At 32.6% G+C, this 27,107-nt stretch overlaps 1 protein-coding gene across 1 annotated transcript; it reads left to right on the forward strand.

Moving 5' to 3' along the window:
* The first annotated feature begins 9,748 nt into the window (after nucleotides 1-9,748).
* On the forward strand, nucleotides 9,749-14,243 carry LOC108465649 (probable protein phosphatase 2C 27). The gene is made up of 4 exons (XM_017766019.2): nucleotides 9,749-11,136; nucleotides 11,325-11,519; nucleotides 12,662-12,867; nucleotides 13,340-14,243. The coding sequence occupies exons 1-4, from the start codon at nucleotides 10,945-10,947 to the stop codon at nucleotides 13,893-13,895; spliced, it is 1,149 nt and encodes a 382-aa protein (XP_017621508.1). The 5' UTR covers nucleotides 9,749-10,944; the 3' UTR covers nucleotides 13,896-14,243.
* The last annotated feature ends 12,864 nt before the right edge of the window (nucleotides 14,244-27,107 follow it).

A 27,107-nucleotide genomic window follows, 5' to 3' on the forward strand; every position in this document is an offset into this window, starting at 1 on the left:
CGTGTCTTTCCCACGGTTAAGACACATGGTCGTGTCTCTTGTCCATGTCCTACTAGCATGCATACTGACTTTATGACACGGCCTGGGCAAACGCCCGTGTGGCCTGCCCGTGTACTAAAATGACTTTAAAGTTTTAAGTGCAGGGGACACATGACCATAACACACACCCATGGGCGTGAGCAGTGTGTCATACACGACCTAGACACACGCCCGTATGTCTTACCCGTGTGGACAAACTAGGCTATTTCCCAAGCCATTTTGTCACCCATTTTGCACAACCTACAAAGATCATGTCAATATGCAAATTTCATCACAATGGACACCAATTCATCCATAGAAAGAACATTATATGCATTCATCAAAATGAATAATAGCCATTATTCCAGACTTGATACAAAGTGAAGGGCCTTTGACTTAAGCCAAAAATACATGAATAATTCTTTTAATAATACAACTTCCTAGTCTAGCCCTATACATGCCATAATCAAAAATATAAATCCAACTATAAAGAGTAATAAAGCTGATAGTGTGATCGATATCTCTGACTTCAAAGGATCCTTGAGCAAAATGACAGTACTGTAAGAAAAGGGAAAGGAAAGAGAGTAAGCATAAAGCTTAATAAGTTGCATATAAATATATACACAACAACAATCTCACCATTTGCCATCAGGCTTATAGCTCAAAGGTAAACATAACTTAACTTACTCATTATCATCTATTCGAGTATCATTTTCTAAATTAAGCTCATTACTCATGCTTACCATATAGGTACCTGTAACACTCACAACATAATCATCCTTTCTTTATCAAAATTGAACTATAACTTTCACCATTGAACCGTTTGGAATACTGCTAGATATTCTATGAACCTTCAACATCAGATAAATTGTCAATGCCATGTCCCAGACATGGTCTTACACTGGCTTTCATACATGCATGTTGAAGCATGTACAAAACATGTCTTACACTAGCACAACTCTTAACCAATGCGTGTCCCAGACACGTCTTACACTAGCTATCTCTATCGAGGTCGATGCATGTCCCAGACATGTCTTACTCTGGCACTCATTTCTGTACAGATGCCATGTCCCAGACATGGTCTTACACTGGCTCTCATAATATGCTTGAAGCATGTCCCAGACATGTCTTACACTAGCCCTCGTTTGGATGCTGATGCCATGTCCCAGACATGGTCTTACACTGGCTCTCATAATATGGCCAAAGCATGTCCCAGACATGTCTTACACTGGCACACAAATCACCCCATGTCTTGGCACGAATACCCAGTTCATATCCTAAGGTTTCAACGGGATATTTCTACTATCTCAAATATTACAAGGCATTCTCAATTTATAACTTAACAACCCGTACAATATCAATTCAATGACAATATGAATACAAGTAATTAACAGTGTGGTTGTATTATTTACATACAACTTACCTCGGTTTACAAAAAGTACTTGACTAGACGGCTTAATCGGATTGCTTGGCTTTCCCCTGGTCTAGGCTTGGTTTTGGTAAATCTTGATCTATAATAACAATATGCATCCATTTAGTCACTAAACACAATTAGGCATTCATAAATTCACAACGTTGGTAAAATGACCATTTTGCCCCTAGGCCTTGGCAACATGACCATTTTACCCCTATGCCCGAAAATCAATTTTTATCGAATTTCTTCATATTTCAAGCCTAGCTAAACTCTTTTTACAACTAGGGCAATCCCAAATTCTCACTATTTCACACACTAACCACCTATTTTGCAACTTATGCAAAATAGTCCCTTTAGGTGTTTTCATGCTAACATTTTTCACAAAAGTTGTTTATAACACAACTAGGACTCATATTCTTCCATAAAAACTCAACATATAACACAAATACATCCATGTAAAAATCCTAAACTCTTGACTATATTGTAAGAGATCACCCTCATTTGAAAGCTCATGCTTCAAGGGTCTCAAAAGTGCAAAAATCATTAATAGAAACCATCAAAATCACTTACTTATGAGTGCTTCAAGTTGCTGAAATTTCAAGCTCTTAAACCCCAAATATTTGCTGATATTTTCAGCTAAGAAGGGAGAAAGGATGATAGCTTTTTCCTTTCTTTTTCTTTTTCTTTTATTAAAAATGAAACTAGTCAAAATTGGTGACCTAAGCTTCACCTAACTTTGACAATTTTGTCTCCCCTCACTCCATGGCTGGCTAACACTATTAAAAAAGGTTTAATTTCCCTTTAAAAGCCCTCAATTTTGATTCTCTAGCTATTTAACACATTTGGGTACTAAAATGTAACTTTTACCTTTTATGCGATTTAGTCATTTTTCGAAATTGGACTAGAAATCGCTAAAATTAACTTACCAAAATTTACATGCACTTATATAATCGTACCATAATCTCATAAAAATAATAAAAATAATTTTCTAACTTCAGATTTGTGGTCCCGAGACCACTGTTCTGACTAGGCCCTAAATCGGGTTGTTACATAGCCTATTTGTGAATGAAATGTGAGTATTTGAATATGAGATTTGTGTTAACATTGTATACAAAGTATAAATGATTTGATGATACTTGTTTGCTTTGAATGATAAGTTTATTTGTATATGGCTTACTAAGCTTTTGAATGCTTACTTTGTGTGTGTTTACATTATTTTATAGATATCGAAGCTACTGTGAGCTTGGGGATCGTCAAGGATCATCACCACACTATCGAACCTTATTTTGGTACTTTGTAAATGTATATATTAAAGTATGGCATGTATAGGCTAGAAGTTGTGGAATTATGTTTTGTGATGTACAAATTTAGCCATGTGATATGGCTAGTTTGTGTTTGTACTTATAGTTTGATAATGGTATATGATATGTGATGTTAATGTGGAATTGTGATATGTTTTGGTTGGCCAAAATAAATGGTCAATGTTAAGAAGTTTTGGTAAGTTTTGAGTATTTGATTGATTGATGTATTGGTCATTTGTTTAGGTATGATTTTAGTTTAAGTTTTGGTATGAATTGATTGATGAATTGAGTTTTGAAATGTTTGGTAATGTTATAGCATGAATTATGTGTGGTTTGGTATAGATATTGGTTGAAATGTTTGTGCATATATGCTTGGTTTGGTGCTTGTAGGTTGACTCAAATTTGGGTGGCAAATTGGCTATTAAAATGGCCTATTTTTGTCCACACGGACAGAGACACGAGTATGTATCTCAGCCGTGTACGACACACAGTCATGTCACACAGCCGTGTGTCCCCTGGGGTACCCTACGAATTAAAGTCAGTATACCCTCCAGTTTTGACACGGCCTAGACACATAGGCCTGTCTACTGGTCGTGTGCGGCACACGGGTGTGTGGTCGACCGTGTGGCCAAGTCAGTAACCTCCCAAATTTTCACACAACATGAAACACGGGGGTGTCTTGTGGCCTTGTAGATAAGTCAGTATGTATGCCTTGTTTTGCCACGGCATAGACACACGGACGTGTCTAATGTAGTGTGAGGCACACGGCCTGTTCACACGTGTGTGTGACCTTTTAATAGTTGAAAATTTTCTAAGGTTTTGAAACTTTTATATGTTATCAGATTGGTCTCGAATGCATGAGTTAGGCTTTGTATGCTCGATTTAAGTTCTTATTGAATGTGAATGAATGACATTTACTGGAATGATATGATTATTTGATAATGACTTTTCTAAATGTTATTATAAGTCCGGTAATGCCTCTTAACCTATTCTGGCGACGATTATGGGTTAGAGGTGTTACATATGGCATGTATAGGCTAGTTATAAAGATGATAGTTATGGTTACTTGAGCTAGTGATTTTGGTACATGTTGTGGTATAAGATAAAGCCATGTGATTTGGCTTAACTTGGTATAATGTTTTGGTTGCATATAAGTATTCAATATGGTATGTTTTGGCAAGTAATAAATGGAATGGAAATATACAATTGTTGTCTTGATATGTGATTGGCATATGAATGGAAAATGCTTGATTATAATTTAGGTATTTGAATTCCATGTTCGATTGGTTACATAATTTGAATATTGAATTTAGAAATGATTGTAGTTGAATTGGTTTAATATGTAAATGAAATATTATGGATTTGCTACCTATTGAGTTTTAAAATGTTGCATATTATGTTTGTGCAGGTATGTAAAAATAGGGTGGCAAATTGGCTTAGTAAATAGCCTATTTTTGTCCACATGGGCAGAGATACAGGTGTGTGTCTTAGTCGTGTGTGACACACGGTCATGTTACACGGTCGTGGGTGACACATGGTCACCTGTGTTGAATTTGTAATCAACTCAGTATGCTCCACACGGCCTCACACACGGGTGTGTAACTTGGCCGTGTGGCATAAGTCAGTATACCCTACAGGATTGGCACGGCCTAACATATGGCCTGGCACACGGGCATTTGTGTTGGTTGTGTGACCCAAGTCAGAGAGTTGCACGAGGTAGGACATGGGCTGGGACACGGCCATGTGCTCCCATTCTAAATGTCCACACGGCTTGTAACACAGGCGTGTCTGGTGGCCGTGTGAGACACGGTCTAGCCACATGGGCGTGTGTCCCCTGTTTTGAGAAAAATTTTCAAAGTTTCTTGAGTTACCAGTTTAGTCCCGAATCACTCCCAAAGCATGTTTAGGACCTCATAAGCTCGTATAAAGGACAAATTGATTGAGATTAAATGATGAATGCTTGAATTGAGAAAATGTATGCTAAATAGATGTTTAATTGTTTTGTAAGTCTGGTAATGCTCCGTAAACCTATTCCAGCGTTGAATACGGGTGAAGGGTGTTACATGTTTCATATTTGATTTCCATCCCAAAGCCAATGTCGCGACACACCAATACTTGTGTCGCGACATAGCAGTCAATATATTCTTTTTGGGATATTTTCAAGGGTATGTCGCGACACCTTAGGCTGTGTCACAACATTGAAGGAAGTCTTGAGGTTTCTCCATTCTACTCTCTTGTTGCAACATCAGTCATTTCGTGTTTCGACGTAGCGACTAGTATCAGTTTAATATGGCTTCTAAAGGTCTAATGGACACTTATAAAGTTTGTTAGCTCACCCTTATGCCTCATTCGACCCCTAGGGTCCTCAATTTGCACATTTTATTAACTTATTAAAAACTTAAGAAAACATAATTCAAACCGACTGAAAATGCTTGTTTTCAAGCTCCTAAAGTATGATGATTAGTTTAGTCTGATACACTGAATCATGACAGATCAGGGCCTTGTGTGATTGGTAGATCGGGTAGACAAAGGTTGCCCTTTTTGTCCAAGTTTGTACCCCTGACGAAGGTGATATCGCGATACCCAAAAGAGGATATCGCACATCTCGAGCAATGTTGAACTTGAGATTTTCCTTGAAAGGTGGATATCGTGATACCACTGAAGGGTCTCATTGGTCTTTTATATTTTTGGAGGTATCGCGTTTCCAGGGGTTGGATATCTCAATACCCTTGCCCTACATGCCATTCTCACTCGTTTTTTACCTCCAACACATCCATACAGCACTCAAACACACGTTAGGCCAATTTGGGTAAAAAATGAGACAAAAATGAGATACTTCAATTATTACCTGAAAATATTAAAATAATAAAAAATAATAGAAAACTACACTAAAAACTCTATTTTGCTTGAGAAAAATCTCATTAACCATCCTTTTCGTAACCATCACATTGGTTACTAGAGTTATTATGCCTTCTGGCGTGGCCTCATACATCATAACCATCCCTTTCGTAACCATCACTTTCGTCATACCTCATACCTCATAACAAATCAATTAGTACAGGACAACATTGGTAACTGGAAGCATTATGCCTTCTGGTATGGCCTCATACCTCATAGTCATCCTTTTCATAACCATCACTTTCGTTTCACTTATCATCCTAATCTGACTAGGAATCCTAGTCTACTTATTTCCATATAAGAGTCTGCCCATTCTATACGCCAAAAATGCATTTGGGTGACTACTACTACTTAGTCAAATATTCCTCCCTATGATTCCTTAATTGTTCCTATTATATAGGGCTATATAAACAGAACATTCTTGGTTCGCCTATTCTATACACCAAGATGGGCCTTTTTAGGAAAACACTTCTTCGCATGTCGTTTTTTAATATAACTATACGTCTAATTTAGAGACTTATACACTCTACCATTATTTTTTGAATCGTCATACTTAACTTAGCCATAAGTTTCTTTCCTCCAGAATAAGCCAGACTAAGGCGTCATAGACGCGCTTGGACTATATTTCAAACTATCCTCTTAATGTTAGACACTTAAAACTATCCTCTTAAGCTTTATTCCTATGAACTATATTTCAAACTGTTAAGACTTCACCCAAAGGTGTACTCTTGAACTTCCGTTTCTCAAATGAATCCATCGCTTTACTTATTCAAAACTCAATCCAAAATTCTTACTTCTAAAACAACACTCGAATACTAGGTCATCGTCGGGTAGGATGTTAAATTGTATTATGATCCAACCACATAATACCTCTTAGTATTAGTTTAAACATTAAAAAACCAATGAGCCAATATTGCTTCTATTTTGCTTTGCATGTAAAAACCACATGAAGACATTATACAAAATATATTAATGTAATCCATGAATTATTTTATTAACCAATCTATTTGAAAAAATTACAAATTTAAAAATGAATATACTAGACTTAAGGCACTAGATCCAATAGAAATTGCAACTCCTATCAATTAAAAATAGACATTCCCTATTAGTCTGGTAATCATATCCTAAACTATTTATCTAAACTACTAGGGCCTTGTTTGTATTTTTAGAACATTAGTAATTTATATTTCAAAGTTAGTTATAGTTCAAAAACAATAACTGTGGTAGCAATCGCTATAACATAAAATAGTAGTTTCAATCATGACATTATGTCATTTTATTGAAATCCAAAGCCTTAATTTACATCTCCATATAGAGACCTCATTTGGAAATCATTTAAATAGTAGTTTTCATGCCATTAACCAATTTTACCATTGTTTGACATATTTGAATGATGTGTTGTAGATTGATAAGGTAGATTAGACCATTTTCACACTCAAGGAATTTGGAAGATTATACAAGAAAAGTCCTGGGCGCAACAATGAGAAAGGCCTTGTTGCTACAAGAATGTTACTAATTCAACTAAAAAGTTTATGTTTTCCAGTCCCTGTCATGACAAAGAGGTTGTTGATTCAGCTATGAAGTTCTTGTTTCCAACCCTTGTCGTGACAATGCTATCATTATTGAAAGAAAAGGAGCATAGAACTCTTTGTTGTCGCGACAACAAAAAAGGTATTGTCTCAACAATGCCATTGTAATTGCCAAATCTAGGGCCTTCATAAACATTTTCAATAACACATTTTAACCAACATTTAAATATTTTCATACAAAATTATACTTAGGACATCTTAAATAAATCAACTTAAAAATAAAATAAGTATATTAAGATATTTCCATAATCTTACAACCATTTTGATACTTTAAGCTTGTAGCGACACTTGTCAACTTAAGATAAAACTTTGCATTTTGACATATTTGTTTTCTATGGTAGTCTTATCTAAATCTTTCCATATTAGTGACATGGTTCATACATGTCCACTAATACTTTTATGGCATCCCAAAGTTCTTATGTCATAATTTTAATTAATGAAGCACTTCATGGCTACATAATTAGAACTTTACATTTTGATGACTTATTTCATATCTTAATGCCATGGAATTTCACACTAATATTAACACCATTATACGCTTAATTATAATACTAACTTCATAAATCCTAACCATACTAACTTAGGAGAAAGGTGAGTATCCATAATACTTACCTCAAAGAATGCTCTACAATACTAAATCAAGCTTCCATGAGCTACAACTCATCCTCAATCAAGCTTGGAACTCCATAAATCAACATTTCTCTATTTCCATACAATAAAAATACATTCAAAAATTAATAAAAATTCCTTCCAAGCTTTCTCATAACATTTTTTAACAAATATCAAGCTAATAAGGGCATAGGAAGTCATTTTTACCTTATTAAGCTTTCTCACTCTAGCTTTAACTTCATTGGCTAAAACTCCATAAACCCTAGGTTAAAAATGATTAAATTGATGGAGGAATTGAGCTCAGGAGGTTGTTTACATGAAGATTTTTACAAAATCTTAAGGTGGGTAGTGGAAATTTTGAGAGAAATTGAAAAAATAAGAAAATGGCAGCAATGGTTATTGCTATTGTTGGAAAAGAGGGGGGGAAATGAGGTTAAAGGGGGTTCTCATCCTCTACAAAAATATCAACATGTGGGGCGTTGGGCCTATGTCCAACAACTTAAGTCTGAATTTGTCTGTTTGGAGATCATTTCCTTAATACGAGGTTCCAATGATCCAAAATAATTCCAGATATCAAATATCATATATAAATATCACTTCCATCATAAAAGTCTCAAGAATTGACCAAATTACCTTTTTGTGACAAAATTTCCTTTTTGCCCTTTTTTTACAATTTTCTTCTCAGAATTGATACTTAGACAAATTCAAGCTCATAATTCATCATAAATATTTAATATAACTTTATGAGTGGTAAAAATTGCACTTTGGCCCTTTTCCCAATAAAAATGAGAAAATTGCAATTCAATCTTTATATTATTCAAATTTTCCAATTTTAGTCCCCAAAAGTGATTTTCATTGCACCAAACCACATTCCAATCCATTTCATGTAAAATAATCCATAATAATTGATATTTTCCATTTTGGGTAATTTTGCACATAAGTCCTCATACTTGTCAAAATTTACAATTTGGTCCTTTTTGTCATATTTTCACTTTTACAACTCTTTTCACATATTTCCATCACCAATATCCAATGCGTTTTATAAAATTTCTTATCTGAGTCATTCCATAAATTTTTCTCATAATTTTTTCGTTATTTGAACTTGAAATTATGCCACATGTCATATCAAAATTTTCGAGGTGTTACAACGATGGTCAAATCGAACCAACCATGAGTTCTATTAATCCAACCGAATCGATTAAAATTCATTAAAAATTTATAAAAATATTAAAAAATTGATTCGACCATCAAGTCAATGATAAATCGACCTAATCTTTTGTTCCAAATCGGTATCCCAACTGATTCTCAAACCAACCGGATGATTCGATTCAGTTCCGAAATTCATAGTGTTATTAGATACTCGATAAGGGGGTATCAATACTTACCCGACAAGTATTAATACATAACCTAAAATGTGCATGAGAAAGACTTAGAAACATTTTTGAAAGGTCTTGGGTCCTTAAAAACATTTGTCTAAGGCATTTTGGAGACTTATTTTTAGTTTTATAAAACTTAAAAATATTTTAAGTATGATGAAATCATTTTTATTTTTATTTTTTGCAAATTTGAAATGTGTATTTTTTAAAGAAAAAGTTTAATATTAATTTTAATTAAAATAATTAAAGGTATCAATTATTAGTAGAATAATATGAATCAATTTAAAATAAATCTAAAAGATATTTTAATTATACTAAAAATATGTAAATATTAATTTTAAATTTAAAGAAAGTAGAGGATCATAACTTAAAATAATTTGTACTTGAAATAATCATTAATGCTTAATTTAATAAAATATTAATATTTTATGAAAAATGTTTAATTAATTTAATTTGATGATTTAAATGAAGGGGTGATAAGAGATGATGCTAGACACGTATCTTGTGTTATTATTTTAGACAGAAGTGAACAGTGTTTAATTTTAGACTGAAAGAGAGATGGATGCAGTGAAGTGTTGTAGTTGTATTACTTCTACTGCTTCTAAACTTCCTTCCAATCACAATCTGCCACGTCCTCTAAACGGACGTTAACGAGCCTAACCTCTCATCCCATCTCTCAAACCGTTAAAAAATGAAATAAGAAAAGCAAGACAGAGAGATCCAACGGCTAGGAAGTTAGGGCCGCAACTAACGAAAATAAAAATACCATCCGGTCAACCAAGTGTTACCACCAATTATTAAAAGCCACAATGCAAACGCCATCTTCGGCCCGCGACAGCTTAGAAGATCCACCGGATTACCTGGAATCGCCGGTGACCAACCACATAGCATTAGCAACAAAGAACCAACAGCTACACCAAGTTTTTACCTTTGTTTTCCATTCCCCCGTTTCTCTCTTTTCAACGCCCATTGCCTTCTCTCTCTCTTTCTCTCTCTCTTGGATCAACCCACCCAGAAAAAATTACTAAAAAAAAGGGCAAACGCAAAGGCAAAACACAAAGAACCGTCATATTTACCATTTGTGAGAATTTCTCTTATTTTCTTTACAGTTTTCCCCTATCCTTGGTTGGACCTTTATTGTTTCTTTCCTTTTATTGGTGCAATTCTTCTTCATTTCTTCTTCTCCTTCAATGAATATCGTGATACTGTTGTTGGTTTCATCTATTTATTGGTAAATTAATCGAGTTCTGATCTGGGGTTCTTTTTGGAGAGATTCCGTCAATTGCTTCAAGTGATTATAAAAAACCCATAATTTAGATGGGCTGTTGGATAGCTTGATTCGGAGGTAATTGAAGACTTAGTCATCGTATAAAGTTTTGAGTTTTTCTTTTTCTGATACCGTCTGGGTTAGTTTAGTTTGATCTGGAAGTTGACCCCGGTTCTACATATTTTAGAATTTTTACATCTTTACCCAACGAATTGGTTTCCTCAGATTTTTGAATTGTTGCCAAGGAACCCTAATGCACAAAATATAAGATTCCTTTAGGTTGGAATTTCATCGAGGCATTTGATTGCTTTGAGTAATTTTATCTGTCTGGTAATAAACTTAAGATTGGCTCCAAGCTTTGTTTGGAAGATTTCTGACAAGTTGCTTCAGGATTTGGTTGTGTTTTGAGACATTTCTCCAAGAATTTTAGAGAGGGTTGTTGAGATCTTTAATCCATGGTTGAGTAAGGAATATGGCAGCAGATATGGATATTTCAGCTCCATGTCAAATCGTAGAAGATAGTTATAGTAAGGATAATTTATCAGACATGGACAATGAAAATTTGGATAATGTAAAACGAGTCCCCCTTGGTAAACCTCCCCGCCACCTCTCAGTTATGCGCCATTCCATGGGCTCAGCCAAGTTGATTGCCGAGGCTAATCTGGTATGTTTCATCTCTAATCTTGAGCAAGATTTTTAATTGATTTCATTTGATGTGCTGTTGGATCATTAATTCAGAAGTAGCTGAAGATAACATCATATTAGCAATTTCACTCCAATAGTTTAATATGTAGCCGCTAGATTCGATGATCTTTCCTTTCCCATTTTTCACACACTTAATTTTTTCTTCAGGAATTGGATATTGGTATTATAGTCCACAAATCATCTTCTGATGAAAAGAACGAGTTTCTGCCGGTATTGCGATCAGGAAGTTGTGCTGAAATAGGACCCAAACAGTATATGGAGGATGAGCACATTTGCATAGATGATCTTATCGGACATTTGGGGACAACTGCCGAGTTTCCTTCTCCTGGAGCTTTCTATGGGGTATGATCATGTTACAATCTACCATCTATGACCTGACTAATCTTTTAGTGAACCATCTTAGTTATTGTATCAAATAGATAACTTTGTTTAATTTATATAGTATCTGATTTATGCACTTCCTTCCGCTTGTCCATCTCGTATGCTTGCTAGTCAGTGAAAACCTTGTTTCCTCAGTGATGTAGCTTATGCTTATTTTACCTTTGTGTGGTTAGTAGGTAAAAGTACCATGGAGGCCCCTGTAGTAGGAGTCAGATTGCATTTTGCGTCCTCTACTCAAAAAAGGGAAAATTAGTCTACGTACGTTAGATCAAATAGTAAACTGGTCCTTCTATAAAAAATTCCATCTATTTCTAAAAAAACTGGTTTTTGTACGACAGCATAACGTACACTTGGCACCCCACATTGCATTGTCTAGTTATTCCGTCAGGCATGCCAGTTTTTAATGTTACAAATAAATGAAACTTTTAACAAAAAAGGACAAATTTGCGCTTTCATCTAACGTACAAAGACTAATTTGCTCATTTTTCTCAGTAGAGGGGGCAAAATGCAATCTCACTCCCAATATAGGAGCCTTTGTGGTACTTTTACCGTGGTTAGTATTGAGGAGGTCTAGCAATGGTGTTTGGAGCGCACCCCATTTAGAGAAAGGGAATCTAGAGATTTTGTGCAGGCCAAAAGGAGGGGGAGGGGGGCGGAGAACCATAGGAACCTTGCTCATTAGTTTCTTATGTCACCCAGACTCGTGAGTATATCGTATGGGTATGTGTCCAGAATGGGTATACTTATTTTTTTCAAAGTTTTTCTATATATTTGTAGGATCATACCTCCATGTCCAATGTGTTGGGCACAGACTATAGGGAAAATGAAGAGTATGGATAATATAGTTATCATCTCTGATATTGTAAACTGCAGCCAGATCTTCCATTAGCAATACCATAAGTTTTTTAACATACGCAATCCTTTTCCCCAAATGGATATTACTTTATAGTATTTTTCTTCCTTCGATCTTCTGCCTCCTTATACCATGGCTAAGTTTAAGGTGTCTGCAGATATCAGTTCTATTACATGTACAACTGAAAGGTGGCCTTGGAATCATAGTTGGCCTTACTCATCAACTGATTCTTGCCAATGCATGTGGACAGGTTTTTGATGGTCATGGAGGAACTGATGCAGCCATATTTATCAGGAAGAATATCCTTAAATTCATAGTTGAAGACTCCCATTTTCCAGTTTGTGTGGAGAAGGCAATCAAGAGTGCTTTTCTGAAAGCTGATTATTCATTTGCAGATGCCAGCTCTCTTGATATATCCTCCGGCACCACTGCATTAATTGCACTTATTTTTGGAAGGTAAGTGAACCACAGATCTGCGATGGTAATTCCTTGTTGGTATTGTTTCCTTAAACCCACTTCTAGCAGCCTTTTTATGGACATGGTTTATTAATTTTGTTCAAAAAGTGATGTAAGGAAAATATAGAAACAGGAAGACAGAAAGCTAATGATTTGAAGAGTTTCCTTCTCTAACATTGCGAGCAATTCTGTAGAAGATTTTCAAGTAAATTGAAACTTGTACGATGTTAAATTGAATGGGGATTTCATTCATCTTAGAAACTTAATATAGAATTCATCATTTGAGGATAAGTATGAAAGCCATTTATAATGAAATTGTAATTGCTTAGTAAAAAAATATATATAGAGGTAGAGGACAACTTATGTTTCTGTCTCTACTTTTAGCATCAGCATGATATGTTAGTCCCCTGGTGTATTTAACATTATGCATGGTCAAATCTGAACTCAAAAGTATTTTACATCCACTTTGTAGGACCTTGATAATTGCAAATGCTGGGGATTGTCGAGCTGTGTTGGGAAGGCGAGGTAGAGCAATTGAAATGTCCAAGGACCACAAACCTAACTGCACAAGTGAAAGACGAAGAATTGAGAAACTTGGGGGAGTCATTTATGATGGTTACCTGAATGGTCAACTGTCTGTGGCACGAGCACTTGGTGATTGGCACATGAAGGGGCCAAAAGGATCTGCCTGTCCTTTAAGTGCAGAGCCAGAGCTGCAAGAGACAGAGTTAAGTGAGGAGGATGAATTCTTGATAATGGGATGTGATGGGCTGTGGGATGTTATGAGTAGCCAGTGTGCAGTGACTATGGCAAGGAAGGAGCTGATGCTTCATAATGATCCTGAAAGATGTTCAAGAGAGCTTGTGAGGGAGGCACTGAAACGCAACACTTGTGATAATTTAACAGTAATTGTGGTTTGTTTCTCCACTGACCCTCCGCCTCGAATAGAAATACCACAGTTCCGTGTTCGGAGGAGCATATCAGCGGAAGGGCTGAATTTTCTAAAGGGTGTGCTGGATAGTAACTGATGAAACAGTGGATAGATGAAAAGAGGTTGTACATGAAGGCATTGGAGGGCAAAATTGGCAGGCTGCAGGCTAACATTCTATCCTCCTTCAAGGACATGCTTATCATGTGATTCTTTATGAGTTTCTAAATCCTGTACATCTGAGATAACTCATGTTGTACGGATTGGCAGGAGTCGATGGTCAACCAGTTTTTCCTTCTTGTTCTTCTTCTTTTTTTCTTTTTTTTTTTTTCTCCTTCATCTGCTTACTCCTATCCTATCCTGTGTAAATAAACTGAACCTTGAGATATGTTGTAGCAGTTTTCATTGAATCAAATAAGTGCTATAAATTCACCATTGGTTTTATATATATTATTGGTTATTGAAGCGCTGCAGCAAATGCAAATTATGTGCAATGTGAACAAAAAGAATATGATTTTAAGGGTGTGGTTCTTTCTTAGCGAATAATGATTCACTTTTAGCACTTTGCTGAATGAAAAATGATTTATTAGTCAACAGTTTTTAGGAAACAAAAGCTATTTTTGTTTTCTTTTGAAAATGGACAACATTAAAGAAACGTACTTGGAAGTTGAAAATATGTTAAAATAGAAAATATTTTTTATTATTTTAATTAAAATGTTTTATAAATTTGAAAAGTTTGGAAAACAAATATTTTAACTTTAGATGTGCTCGTTTGGCTGGAACTCGTATAAACTTTTTAAAAAAATTTATATCAATAGTTCTTATTTTAGTTTAAATTACACAATTAATCAAATAATTTTCATAAGTTTTCATTTTAGGCACCGAAAATAAAATAAAAATTTGTAATTTAAATATTGTCATTACATACTTTAATTATTTTAGTCACTGTCATTATATATATTTATCATTTTGTCACTCATCGTTAATTTGTCATTAGATAGACTCATTTTAGTTACTGAATTTTCGTAAATTTTCATTTTAGACACTCATTTTATCTTTTTAATTTTTTAAAAATTAATTTAATTTGTTTTCAATAAAGGGAAAAACTCAAGATTTTACACAGGAAATTCAGGATAGAAAAACCATTTTATCTTTTTAGTTTTTTTTATTATTTTTCTCTTTTAAATTAAATTTAGTTTTTCTCTCAATAAAAGAAAAAAACCTAGAGTTTTACAAGAAATTACCAAGCCTTTATAAGAAAGAAAAACTTTAGTTTTTACTAGAAAAATTAATTTGCCCTTTTCGTTTTCCTATTTTATATTTATTTTAGCTTTTCTTTTAAAATAAGATGGAAACCTTTTGTAGACAAAATTTGGATTTTTAGTAAAAACCATTTTATTTTATTTTTAGAATTAATTTTAGTTTTTAGTAATAAGAAAATAGATGGAGTTTAAGTTTTTTATAGGAAAATCATGGTTATTTAAATTAGATCGTATTAGTTCAATCAATTTTAGTTTATTTTATTTTATTTTATTTTATTAATTTTTAATGATTTATTTAATTAAATTTATTCAAAATGGTCGATCGACAAATCGAGGTCCGAGTAATTTGACTTTGGTCTGATTCTGAAAAGTTTGGTAAAACCTAAGTTTTTACACGAAATTAAGTTACAAGTGAAAAACTAGGATTTTGTCTTCGCAGTTGAATAACTTAATTCCTTATAAAACTCAAGTTTTTTTAGAATAAAATAAAATTAATTCTAAAAAAAAAATGAGTGACCAAAACAAAAACTTACTAAAGTTGGGTGATAAAAATGAGTATTTAATGGTAAATTAATGATAGATTACTAAAATGATAAAAGTATGTAACCATGGACGGAGCCACATATAAGATTGTGGGTTCAATTGATCCCCAAAAAATTTATATAATTGGTGAATTAACCTATAAAAAATTTGAAAATGGCTCATTGAAATTTTTGAAAATGAATTATTTTACAAAACAATTTACTTTATATGAAAACTAGTGTGAAAAATAAAATAAAATAAAATAAAGAACACACATATTTTACGTGGAAACCCTTTCGGGAAAAAATCACGTGTAGAGAAGAAGAAAATTCACTATGTCGAATTCGAATAATTACAAGAGAAATAGACTATGTCTATTTATAGGCTTGTAAAGCCATATTCTAGTAAGACTGAAACACCTTATTCTAATCAATATCAAATTGATGGAATTTAATAAGGTTTAAAAAACATTATTCTAAAATAAAATAAAAGAAGTGTAATTCTATATGGATTCTTCTTTTATTTTATTTTACCACTGTATTTTATTTAAATAAGGATTCGGGTCATTTAATTCTAACAAACTCCACTTTGACACGAATTCTCAATGAACAAGTTCTTCATCGCGAACTCTCAACAAACAAGTTCTCCACCTCTTCCATAAAACCTTTTAAGGGTTTAACTTCAACAATGAACACCAACCAAGTCTAAGCAATGCTTAATCTTGGTTATAGGAAGTGACTTAGTCATCATATCTGCAGGATTTTCATGAGTACTAATTTTGCTCAAAACAATATCACCACGAGCAATAATATCAAGAACAAAATGATACCGAACATCAATGTGTTTTGTTCTCTCATGAAACATTTGATCTTTTGTAAGAAAGATGGCATTCTGACTGTCACAAAATACTGTGCTAATTTGAAGGTCTTCATTGAGTTCACTAAAGAGTCCCTTCAACCAAATAGCTTCTTTACAAGCCTCAGTAATCGCCATGTACTCAACCTCAGTAGTAGACAAAGGGACTGTAGTTTGCAAAGTGGCTTTCCAAATGATTGCACAACCTCCGATTATAAAGACATAACCTGTGAGAGATCTTCTTCTATCAAGGTCTCCAGTAAAATCAGCATCAACATACCCAATAACTCCATCTTTAGTTCTTCCAAACTGTAAGCAAACATCAGTAGTACCTCGTAAGTATCTTAAAATCCACTAAAATGCTTTCCAATATTTTTTACTGGGATTCGCCATATATCTGCTAACTGCACTAATTGCATATGATAAATTTGGACGTGAACAAACTATAGCATACATGAGAGATCCCACTGCACTAGAGTATGGAACAAGTGACATGTACTTAATCACATCATCTAATTGTGGAGACAAAGCCGATGAAAGTCTGAAATGGGCTGCTAAAGGAGTACTAACAGGCTTAGCACTCTACATATTGAACTTGCAAAGAACTTTCTCAATATACCCCTTCTGACTTAGGTACAATTTACTTGCTTTTCTATCTCTGAGAATCTGCATACCAAGTATCTTCTTTGCTGGTCCCAACTCTTTCATCTCAAATTCTTCACTTAGTTGGGCTTTGACCTTTCTTATCTCCCATTTATCTTTTACTGCTATCAACATGTCATCAGCATAAAGAAGTAGATACACAAAAGAACCATCATTATTTTTCTTAAAGTAAACACAACTGTCAAAACTATTTTTTTTAAAATCATGAGAAGTCATAAAGGAATCAAACCTCTTGTTCCACTGTCTTGGTGACTATTTCAAACCGTAAAAGGACTTTTTCAGCAAGCAAACATAGTCCTCTTTTTCTGAGACTGTAAAACCCTCTGGTTGTTGCATGTAAATATCCTCCTTAAGTTTTCCATGCAAAAATGCAGTTTTTACATCTAACTGCTCATGCTCCAAATCATGCATGGCCATAATACCAAACAAATCTCGAATCAAACTATGCTTCACAACTGGGGAGAACACATCTGTGAAGTCCACTCCTGGAATTTGACTGTAATCCTTTGCAACAAGCCTTGCTTTATATCTGGGTTCTTCAACTCCTAGAGTTCCTTCTTTCTTTTTAAACATCCATTTACAACAAACAACCTTTTTACCTTTAGGAAGTTTCATAAGATCCCATGTTTTGTTTTTGTGGAGTGATTCCATCTCCTCTTGCATAGCAAACATCCACTTTTCTGAGTCTTCACAGCTAACCGCCTCAGAATAATTAGATGGCTCTTGATTCGTATTTATATCTTCAGCCACATTTAAAGCATAAGCAACTAGATCAGCCTCGGCATACTTCTTTGGAAGTTTAATTTCTCTTCTAGTTCTATTTTTGGTGATAGAGTCTTGCGGTGAAGAAGCAAATCTATTCTCAATTTTTGTACTGGCTTGAGGAGTCAATTTTGTATTAATCTGATGCTCCACCTGCTTTTGATTTTCTTTATTGGAAGAGTCTTTAAGAGATAAGTTAGGTAGCATAACAGTTTCATCAAAAACAACATCTCTGCTAATCACAACTTTTCTATTTTCAGGACACCATAACTTATACCCTTTTACACCAGCTTTATAACCAAGAAAAACACATTTGATGGATCTCGGTTCCAATTTTTCATTATCAACGTGAGCATACGCAGGACATCCAAAGATTTTTAAATCAAAATAATTAGCAGGATTACCAGACCATACCTTTTGTGGAGTATTTTTCTCAATTGCAATAGATGGGGATCGATTAATCAAAAAACATGCAGTTGAGGCTACTTCGGCCCAAAACGACTTTGGTAAGTTGGCATTTGACAACATACATCGAACCTTCTCCATGATCGTTCTGTTCATTTTTTCTGCAACGCCATTTTGCTGTAGAGTATGACGAACTATCAAGTGTCTCACGATCCCTTCTGACTTGCACAATTTATTAAACTCATCAGAACAAAACTCTAAGCCATTATCTATGTGGAGGTATTTTATTTGTTTTCCCGTCTGTTTTTCAATTATAATTTTCCAAGACTTAAATACAAAAAACACATCGCTTTTCTACTTCAAGAAGAACGCCCAAACTTTTCTGGAAAAATCATCAATAAAAGTTAGCATATAATTAGCTCCACCTCTCGAAGGCACTCTGGATGGCCCCCACAGATCAGAATGAATATACTTCAACGTTCCCTTCGTGTTATGGATTTCTCTGGTGAATCGAACTCTCTTTTGCTTCCAAAAAACACAGTGCTCACAGAAATTCAGTTTGCAAATTCCTTGCCAATCAAGAAGTCCTCTTTTGCTCAATTCTGCCATGCCATTCTCACTCATATGCCCTAGGCGCATATGCCAAAGTTTAGTAATATCATTATCTGACAAGGAAGAGGAAGCGATAGCTGTATCACCAATAACAGTAGAACCCCTGTAAAACATATAACTTGGCAGTCTTTCTCTGCCCTTTCATCACAACAAGGAAACCTTTGGAAATCTTTAAAACCCCACTTTCAGCTGTGTATTTGTACCCTTTTGAATCAATAGTACTCAATGAAATTAAATTTCTCTTTAATTTTGGATCATGTCGTACCTCACTAAGTGTTCTGACAACTCCATCAAACATCTTAACTTTAATTGTTCCAACACCTGTAATTTTACACGAAGTATTATTTCCCATCAAAACAACACCTTCAGACATTGTTTCGTAAGTTGTAATCCAATCCCGATTGGGACTCATGTGGAAGATGCAACCTGAATCAAGTATCCACTTCTCCCTCACTTTAGAATTATTGACAGAAGTGACTAGAAGTTCACCATCGCTGTAGTCTTCTACAATATCAGCTTCACCGAAATTTTCTAGTTGTTTTCCCTTTTGATTCGAAGCCTCCTTTTTAATCTTATTCTGTAGCTTATAGCACTCAGATTTAATATACCCTTTCTTCTTACAGAAGTTACAAGTTTTACCTCTATTTGAAGACTTCGATCTACCCTTAGATTTACCGCGAGGATTTCATTCTTGTGTCCTTCTACGATCATCATCAGCATTCTGATCTTGTCTCCCACGAACAATGAGACCCTCTCCCTGATAGTCGGGTTTAACCACAAGATGCTTCATCTTATCATACGAGGTCAATGAATCATAAACCTCATCAACTGTGAGAGACTCGCGGTTATATAAAATCGTGTCTCTAAGGGTTGAATAAGATGGTGGCAACGAACAAAGTAGAATCAACCCTAGATCTTACTTATCATACTAAACCTCCATGACCTCCAAGTTTGAGAGAATTTCTTTAAGCACTATTAAGTGTTCGTGTATAGACGCACCTTCCTCCAAACTGTGAGCATAAAGACGCTGCTTCATATGCAACTTGCTTGTTAGAGTTTTCGAAATACATATTTGTTCCAACCTCTTCCATAATCCAACGACGGTCTTCTCCTTCATCACATCCTACAAAATTTCATTAGACAAATGCAGATATAATTGTGTTAACGCTTTTCGATCCTTATGTTTCTTCTCTTCATTCGTTAATGATGAAGGCATCTTATCTATCCCCAGAAGGGCTTCCTCTAGATCCATCTGCGCAAGAACTGCTTGCATCTTAATTTGCCACAACGCAAATATGGTGTTGCGATCCAACAACGAAATTTCATACTTCAAAGATGCCATTACCGTGATCGAGATGAACAACCCGAAAGCTCTGATACCAAACTGTGAAAAATAAAATAAAATAAAATAATGAACACACAAATTTTACATGAAAACCCTTTCGGGAAAAAACCACGGGCAGAGGAGAAGAAAATTCACTATATTGAATTCGAATAATTACAAAAGGAATAGACAATGTCTATTTATAGGCTTGTAAAGTCATATTCTAGTAAGACTGAAACACCTTATTCTAATCAATATCAAATAGATGGAATTTAATAATGTTTAAAAAATAATAAAATAAAGAAGTGTAATTCTATATGGATTCTTCTTTTATTTTATTTAAATAATGATTCGAGTCACTAAATTCTAACAATTAAAAATCTTATCACATGCGTATGCGTGTGAAACCACAAATTTAGAACATAGATATTTGTTTAAAAATAACATATAATAAACAATGAAATATATGGTTTAAAACTAATTAATCATAATAACATATGAAATATGGACGATATTAAAATAAAAAATTTAGATTAAATTATAAATAAAATAAAATTTAAACACATAAATACATCGATAAATAATACTAAATGCACTACAATTATTTACCATGGTTTTATCATCAATTGTGAGTTAGTGTCGAGTTGACTTGTGTTGTCACTCAATTAATAACATTATTAATATATACAAGTGGTGAAGATAATAAATTGTGCATATTTTTAAAAATCAAAATAAAGTTTTGATTGAGTTGTAAATTTAAGGTTTTATTAATCCAATTGATAAAGGTTTAAATCTCACCATGTGCATAGCTTTTCATTTTTTGTTAAAATGAAAAGAGTAAAATTCACTCGAATAATATGACTTATTTTTATTACAAAATGATATTTCTGTAATTTTCTAACTGAGGTGGTACCCGGTTAACCCATGAAACCAACTTAGTCAGAGGTTTTATTAATAACATAGTTTATAGATATACAACAGATGGATGTAATAAAGTGTATATGATAAATTTAAAATATATCAAAATATCAAAATAAAGCTTTAGTTCAATTGTAAATTGGAGGTTTGAGTAATATAATTGGAGTGACGTTAAATCACACTAAATGCATATTCTTTTTTTTTAAGTGAAAACTTAAATAATATTACTTATTTTAATTATGAAAGGACATTCTCATAACCTGCTAACCAAGTTGGTACCCCAGTTGAAGGTAACACCAATTTAATAAGAGGTTTTATTAATAGTATAAATAAATGAATTTCTCTCCACTACTAAAACCTAAAAATCTCTATTCCTTTTTATTTTCCTTCAACACTTACCACTTTTTTTCTCACACACTCTCTTGAAATTAACTAGATAGGTAACCAATCACTCAATATTAGTTACAAGTTACAAGTTGGCTTCATGAAAACCTTTGGATTTAAAGCGTAGATTTTTTTTTCTAAATATTAGCTTGCACTGATTTTTCTAGTTACTATAACAAGTATGGGAAGAGTATTTTTCTTTACAATGAAAATTGTGAAAACTCGTTTGACAAATTAAATTGGAGATCAATAGATGAATAATTGTTTAATTACATATGTTGAGTAAGATATTTTTAATAACATTGACACTGATAAGATAATTCAACGATTTTAACATATAAGAAAGTGTTGTGGACAATTATAAAAAGGTACTTGTTATTCAATTTTATTTTATGTACATTTTCTTTTAGTTATTATTTTAATAGTTTTGTAATAGTGGTACATTTAACCAAATACATTGGTTTATCCACGATTAATATTACGGATTAGTTTATAAACGTTTTAATTTTTAAAAAAACTTGATTCCGCAATCTAGATTTCTTGGCTCCACCCCTATATGTAACCATAGTGACTAAAAATGATAAAAAGTATGTAAAGATAGTGACTAAATTACATTTTTTTACTTTTAATGGTTAAAATAAAAATTATGAAAGTTGAGTGACCAACTGTATAATTTACCTTTTATTTTATTTATCATGTTTCTACTATAGGAAATAAGTACCAAACTTTATTTTATTTCATTTTCAGAACTAAACGCGTTTTTCAATTTTTAAAAAGTAGAAAATGAATATTTAAAAAAAAGAAAAAATAGAAAGAAAAAAATTCAGAAACCAATATGCCTTCAGGGAAGACAAATTTTGAAAAAAATTGTAAGTAAAATGATTTTTAGATAAAAATTAATTTAAATTAAGTCAAATTTTATTATATTAATAATTAATTAATTATTATATTTTTAATATTTTAATCTTAGTTTCTAAAATATTTTTCAATATTATTAAAATACATATTTATATATTTATAAATATAGTAGTCATATTTTAAATAATAAATTGTTAATGTTAATAAAAATATTATTTAATATTGCAATGTTATTGTTTTAATAATAAATTTTAACATTACTAATTATTTTAAATGGTATTATTAATATTTTATTGAAAACCATTTTATATTAATATGGATATTATAATAGTATAAAAACGTTAATAAGAATAATACTGCATGATTAGTATAATATTTTAAGATTCATAATATATATATATATATGATTAATGGAATACTAGATTATGACTTCTTAAAATATAAATAAATATATATATATATATATATATAAATAAAATGATATTTTAGTTGAAATTATTAAGTTGATGCTTTAGAGCTCATAATATCCCAAGTTAAAACCACACCATAATTATATTTTATAAAAATATTTTATATATAAATACAAAAGATAAAAAATCATCCTATTTATAATTGTTTCTTTATAAATAAAAATAAAAATAGGTTTTAGTTATCTTTCAACCGAGTTGATATCTAGTTAATTTGTTACATCAACTCAATTAAAAATTTAAATAATAGTATAGATTATATTAATTTAAATATCTAAATATTATTATTTTGGATATTTACTATTAATATAATAATTTAAATATTATTTGTAAGGACACAAAGTTTTTAGTACTCGAAAATTTAGTTTTGGAATAAACTTGAGTGATTTTAGGAAATAAAATGGAGAGGGTTTAAAGAATAGGTATTGGATTGATTTTATAAGTCATTAATAGTAGATTATAATTGTTAATTGGTTTTACATTAGTTAGTATTAAGAAAAGTGAAATGGATGGATGGGCTATTTTGTAAGGAAATCAAAATTTGAGTGGCAAATATGTTAAGAATGAGAAATAGAGGTAGCACGCCTTACTTAATCCAACAATCCACACAAACCGTTACGTAAACATTTTGTTTGCTTATACAAAAATTCCTTTTTCAACAAACCATCAATTTCACTCAACTTAGTAAAATTGAGGTGCAAAATCAAGTCATTCTTTAATCTTTTCAATTCATTAACAAAACTCATTTCAACTTTAATGTATCTCATAAGCATGCCAAATCAATTAAAAACCAAAACCAAAACTTAGCTTGAGTAAATAAAAAATATCGTCACTATTATTTTAAACATAATCACCTAAATACATACTCTCACCTAAAAGCTCCAACCGTTCTAGCCTATCCACCACATAACTGAGTTTTCAAATGAATGTATAACAATTGGAAAAACAATAGAATTGTGCACAGTGGATTTTTTTAAAATTTTCTTTAAAATCAACTTGTTGTGATATTTATAATAATAAACTTGTTATGTAAATTATACTTGTGTTTCCGAATTAAAGTGTTCTTAGATTTTAATCATTCAATCTTCTTTGCTATACTCGACCGTGGTTCGCTAGGGTGTGGGCTTTATTAGCAAATTGAAGAAAACTTGAGTGAAACTTTGTGGGCTAAAAATTGAAAGACAAATTCCATTAAAACATAGAATTTATTTGATAAATAACTTTTCTATATTTAGTCAGAATGTCAACATATAAGAGGAGTCTATTTGACCTAACCATTTGTCTCTATTTATAGAGAAAATAACAAGAGTATCAGTAGAATAAAAAATATATGAATAACTATATATTAATAGGAAGCACAATTCCTAAATGGAGTGTACTATAAGAGGCAGAATGACCTTCTCTTAGACTAGGGTTTTCCCCCCTACCTTTAAATCGAGCCTTGTCATGTATCGGGTCAATTATATGTGTTATCTAGTCTTAAAACTAACTTATATAATTTATTCAATCCCGATTAATATATTTCCTATGCCCAAAATCTTATTTATTCATTTAATTATTTGATTAAACTAATTAATTAAATCAATCAAATTATTCCTTCAACCCAATTCAAATTTCATTATAATCATGATGACTTACCGTATTACTATCTATGAGTAAATAAATGCAATTTACTTGTTCTTATGAAACTTCGATGACTTAATTTAATTTTCGCTTCGAACTTTAATTATTTAATCATAATTTAATTAAATAATAAGTCAAATAAATTAGTTAATTCTCAAGTCATCTCTTGTCCATAGCGAGAAAAGGCATTCACTGCGGATAGTGATACATGAGATCTATTTCTCTAATTCGTCGTTTCACTTTTTCCATTTCATCAATTAATGCAAACCATCAAGGTTAAACCGAGCTAGCGGAGGGATCGATTAGATATATATATTTAGGACTCAAGTAGTTTGCAATTAAGTTTCGACTGTCTGTCTATTAATTACAACATTATTTAGTCATGAAGTCATTCCACTAAAGTACCATGACTAAGATCTCCTTATTATATACCATTACAAAAGCTACTTTATTAAGTGCGCGTCCAATGGCCTTATCATATATGTGTTACCCTCATAAGATATTCTTAATATCTCGTGGATATTACATCCTCTTTCATGAAAAGTCAATTACTAACAAGTAGTAATTAAATCATTCATTTTAAGACAAATGATCTGTGGCCACGTTACTTTTCATACGTTACTTTTGATCTATCATGTAATGCCAATGAGAGGATATCATTTACACTTTATTAGACTATGAATTCCACTATTGTAAGTGAAGTTATGTCATGCAGAAGTCGTATACCCAACATACCAACTTTTGAATCTATTACTAATTGAACTTAGGCTATTAATATATCAAATCATACGAGTCACTCATACATAGTTTGTCACTTACTCAATATTAAAGTAAATTACACTATGAATGTCACAAGTGAATAAATCCATAAATAGATTTAGGATTTATTCTACTTGGGTTCTGTCCAATGTACTGCTAATCCAGACATTCACATCTATATATCTATCTTTTAGGAGTCATCTACTCCAATACCCAATACAAGTTATGTTCTTATTTGGACTTGATAGATGACATATTACTCTTTCAATCAACTTACTGAATTTCAATTATACTATGTACGTGTTAAATTATCTATTAATATAAGTTGTCTTCTTGAATTATGATCATCCACATAATGCAACTTAATATTAGTTAAACATTAGACAATCAATGAGCCAATACTTTTTTTTTATTTTGTTTTACATGCGAAAACCATTTAAGACAATAAACAAAAAGATATTAATAATAATGATGGAGTTTTATTAAACCAATTTGTTTGAAAAATTTCAAGTACATAGATGTAATCACTACACTAAGGATGCTAGATCCCAACTCCAGTTGCATTTATAGATTTGATTAATCGTATCTTCCAACAATATGTTGATCAATTTTTGGTGGTGTTCATTGATAATATTTTAGTGTATTCGAGGTTTAAGGATGATAATGATAGACATCTTTGAGTTGTTCTATAGATTTTCTGAGAAAAGAAGTTATCTGTAAAGTTGAGTAAACGTGATTTCTAGTTGTCAAAAGTGATTTTTCTTGGTCATCTTATTTTGAGGTTGGTGTTAAAGTTAACCTTAAGAAGATAGAAGCTATCCTGGAGCGGAAAGAACCTAAGAATGTTATCGAGGTTAATAGTTTCTTGGGTTTTAGCTGGATTTTATTGTCACTTTGTTAAGGGTTTTTCCATGATTTCCATTCCGTTGAAGAAATTGTTGTAAAGAGGTAAGCCATTTGAGTGGAATGAGAAGCATCAGGAGAGTTTCGAGTAATTAAAGGTTATTTTAACAAAGGCTCTTGTTTTGAATCAACCAGAATTAAGGGAAAGACTATTATTTACGATGATGCTTCATATACTGGTTTAGGATGTATAATGATGCAAGAGGGGAAGGTAGTGACATATGCTTCAAGGCAATTGAAAAATCATGAGCGAAACTATCTAACTCATGATTTAGAGTTGGTGATGGTAGTATTTGCATTAATGATATGATGACACCATCTGTATTGTAAGAAGTTTTATATATACATTAATTACAAGAGTCCTAAATATCTCTTAACTCAGAATAAGTTGAACTTGAGATAGTGAAGATGGATTGAACTATTAAAGGATTATGATTATATTATTGATTATTATCTGGGCAAGACAAATGGCGGTGTTGATGCTTTGAGTAAGAAGTTATTGGTAGATTTGAGAGCTATGTTTGCTCGGTTATAGTTGGTGGATGATGGTGGTCTTTTGGCTGAATTGCAAGTTAAGCAAATTAGAAGTTGTTAGCAAATTAGAGATAAACAATTGGTTGATATGAAGTTGTTAGCAATGAGAAGGTAATTTGAGGAAAATAGAGCTAATGACTGTGATATCGATATAATGATGGTCGTTTGATGTTCTAAAAGAGGATTTATGTGACTAGTGATGAGGAGTTGAAGCATGAGATACTTCAAGAGGCTCCCAGTAGTTTCTATGCCATACATCCTGGAGATAACAAGATGTGCCATAATTTGAAAGGTTTGTATTGGTGGTTCGATATGAAAAGGAAGGTTATTGAGTATGTTGCAAAATATTTGACTTGTCAACAAGTCACAATTGAGCATTAGTTTCTATTGAGTTTACTTTAGTTGATTGCAATACCAAATACGATGATTTTTTTGATTAGGCTGCCTTTGACTTTGAAGAA

This window comes from Gossypium arboreum, chromosome 3 (genome assembly GCF_025698485.1).
Source record: "Gossypium arboreum isolate Shixiya-1 chromosome 3, ASM2569848v2, whole genome shotgun sequence".
Classification (NCBI taxonomy): Eukaryota; Viridiplantae; Streptophyta; class Magnoliopsida; order Malvales; family Malvaceae; genus Gossypium; species Gossypium arboreum.

What these genes read in the sequence shown, in the direction of transcription:
- LOC108465649 (XM_017766019.2), top strand. Translation starts at nt 10,945, where the DNA reads ATGGCAGCAGATATGGATATTTCAGCTCCATGTCAAATCGTAGAAGAT. An exon ending in CTCCTGGAGCTTTCTATGGG is followed by an intron (nt 11,520 to 12,661) that starts GTATGATCATGT and finishes GCATGTGGACAG; the next exon opens with GTTTTTGATGGTCATGGAGG. An exon ending in ATTGCACTTATTTTTGGAAG is followed by an intron (nt 12,868 to 13,339) that starts GTAAGTGAACCA and finishes TCCACTTTGTAG; the next exon opens with GACCTTGATAATTGCAAATG.